Below are 2,964 nucleotides of genomic sequence, written 5' to 3'. Positions count from 1 at the left end.
AGAAAGAAAGAAAGAAAGAAAGAAAGAAAGAAAGAAAGAAAGAAAGAAAGAAAGAAAGAAAGAAAGAAAGAAAAAGAAAGAGCGAGCGAGCCTAGAATAGTGTCTGGCAAACTTAAAAAATATTTATTAAGTAAATGAATGAATCTCTTGGGAGATGATAAGTAAATAAACATTGAGGATCATTCTGTGTCATTTTAGACCTTCAATATGTCTGAGGTGCCACTCTGTAAGAAATAATAAACAAAGTGGCATTATGAGTTATACATGCTTATTCAGTGCTGGTTCACTGACGATAAACTGTCCATTTGGACCACAAGCCAACAATTAGAAAGCCCCGTTTACTCACCCTTCCGTGTGGAGACGGCTTCCTACATGCTGGTTTCTAGGTAGGTTTCTAGGCTCAAACTCACCGTATTTGCTGTGCATACTTACGCAGCAGCTCAACTGCTGCCTAAGGCTATGAAGTTCTTCCACAAAATGTATTTCCCTGCAGACTTGTAACTGGAGTTGACCAAAAACATCTTCCATGAAGAAGGACAGAAGCTGTTCTTGGAATCTGCAGCTTTTCTATAAATGACATATAAGAAATTGCCTAAGGTAAAGCACCAATAGCTTTTGTAAAATGTCGCTGAAATACCCACCTGATTATTACTTAATGGCCATCTGGAAAAATTAAAATGCAGGGGAGAAAGCATCAAGCAAGTAGAAAAACAAAAAAGACATAAACCCTCTGGCTTACCGTAAATAGCTTTTTTGTTTTCTTTTTTAATAATCGTATATTTTTTATGTGGTCTTCCTACAATAAAACAAAGAGAACTAAGTTTCATCCAGAATGACAAATGTCTTTTCGGCCATCATTTTAAGCAGAGCCCAATACTTACTGGAATTGTTGCTTTGAGCTGTGCTGCCTTGACATACAGCGTGTCAACAGCTTGGGACAGTGTTCCCCTTGGGTAACAACCTTCCGCGGAGGAAGATGGCTTGTGCTTGGCAATGGCAAGAGACAGAGCGGCCAACAGCAACCCAGACCTCCAAATGCAATCCACCTGCATTTCCCTCCACCCCACTCCGGGCTCATGTCACTGGTGGCAGCCAGAGAGTTCTTGTGCTGGTGAGATGATCGTATAACCTACTTACATGAGCTCTCAAGGCCACCTCTCCGATGAGATGCTGTGGTAGATAACTTACAGTGTATATAGAGGAAGATCACTTTGGTTGTTCTGGTTTTTTAGAGCTTGCTTCATAACCAAAACTACTTTGACCACACTATCTGTGACGTTTAGCAAAAGCTCAAGTTTACTGGTAAAACTTGGGGCCCCCTTTTAAAAAAATGTCAGAATTTCAGTTGCATATCACAACAGATTCATTATTTTTAAAAGTCATGCCAAGCCAGTAAGAGACTGATCTCCAGGAGGCTGTGTGATTTTTTTTAATTCCCATATGGGAAAAACAAAACAAAACAAAAACCTCCTTTCTAACCAATATCTGCCCCCCCCCCAAAAAAATTAACTAAAGGTAGATTGGACAGCCCTGGGAAACCCGCTCATGATCTCATATGGGTGTTACATGTCTCCCTGGCCAAGCCCTTCACCCAGCACCCCCCTCTCCCTCAGGGACCACCATTCTTCAGCCAGCATCAAGACCCAAGAGAGGACTTCTCCAGTTTTTCTCAAGAATCTTTCCAGCTCAGAAATTGTAACCCCCCCCCTAACATATTCAAGATTTGTTTGGCACAGGACCTGGGATTAAGGCTCACAGTTTAGTAAATTCTCTATCATCTCTGTCCAAAATGACCACCCAGACTTCCCCTCTAGCTCTAGACTTCAAGTAGTATGTACATTTCTTGAGGAAAGAGACCCAAACTTTCCATCTCTGAATCCTCAGCATCTCCCACGGTGCCTCCTCTAAAGAGGTACATCCAATATTAGTTGACTAAGTACTTTCCTTTCCACATCATGAAATGCTACTGTAACTGCATTGTTTTTTAATTTATTCCATCAACAAATTTCTGTCAAGGCTCTGCTTATACAAAGACCAGTGCTAGATACTAGGGGGCTATAAAGGCAGATGCTCCATGGAATCCTGTCCTCAGTTCTGTCCCAGTTCTCCTTATGGTGGTAGGTATGGTTCATTTGAGGTAGCAGCCCCAAGAAGAAGAGGACGTAGCCCAGAATCATATAATGAGAAGCAGAGACAGGCCACCAAAGCCTAGCAGGCATAGAGTTAATGTAGACCTGGGTAAGGCAATACTAGGAATCAGGGCATGAGCAAGAGATGCCTCAAAATTCAGCAGAGTCGGTAACAAGCATCAGAATCCAAGACTAATGTCTAAACCAAGACAACCAGGCTAGCAAAGGGGCAAGGAGAAAGTATGAATGAAAGGTCCAAACACGTGGGAATATTTCCTGCTGTTTCAAAAAGGAAGCAGATTTGGAAGGGCCCCAGCCTCATCTGCACAGGACCACCTCTGCTGACGAAGACTCAGCCTCTGAAGCGGTATGAGAACTGTTTTACAAAGAGCTACAGCAGAAGACCGCTGCTTGGGAGTGCAAAGGGGGGTTCACTGAAATTTTAGAAAAATTCAGGAAAAGGGAGAATTATTTTTAGCTGGGTGTAGCTTAAGCTTTAAGTTTAAACTGGGACATGAAATACCCTAAGGGGTGTGTGTGTGTATGTGTGTGTTTGAACTGAGTAAATGCCTATTATTCAAAATTCCTTTAGACAAAAGAGCTGGAACACCAGGGGTCAAAAGCCCAAATGCCTTCAGAGGGTGTGGGATTAACGTAAACACCCTGAGTGGGTGGATATAGGACAATTGGGACTAAATTGCTTATTTGCCCACCAAGCCTAAAAGCTGCCTAATTATATAGCCTATTAACACACTGAATGGGTGCACTGAAAGGACCATAGAAATACTTCCGGGAGCTGTGTACTGCCTTGAGCAGCTAATTTGAGGTCCCTGGT

The 2,964-nt window shown here is 42.3% G+C and overlaps 1 protein-coding gene across 1 annotated transcript in view; it reads right to left on the bottom strand.

Annotated features, from left to right (window-relative positions):
- Positions 1–1,052, bottom strand: part of IL26 (interleukin 26) — a 16,148-nt gene extending 15,096 nt beyond the window's left edge. Inside the window, exons 1-3 of the mRNA XM_021678616.1 lie at positions 882–1,052; positions 740–796; positions 433–567 (exon numbers count right to left, since the gene is read on the bottom strand). Of these exons, the coding sequence (XP_021534291.1) occupies positions 433–567; positions 740–796; positions 882–1,052 (363 nt within the window). The remainder of the gene's footprint in view (positions 1–432; positions 568–739; positions 797–881) is intronic.
- Positions 1,053–2,964: the final 1,912 nt, after the last annotated feature.

Source organism: Neomonachus schauinslandi, chromosome 5, assembly GCF_002201575.2.
Source record: "Neomonachus schauinslandi chromosome 5, ASM220157v2, whole genome shotgun sequence".
Lineage (NCBI taxonomy): Eukaryota > Metazoa > Chordata > Mammalia > Carnivora > Phocidae > Neomonachus > Neomonachus schauinslandi.
The sequence above is the reverse complement of the archived record's forward strand: the minus strand, read 5'-3'. Positions and strand labels throughout refer to the sequence as shown.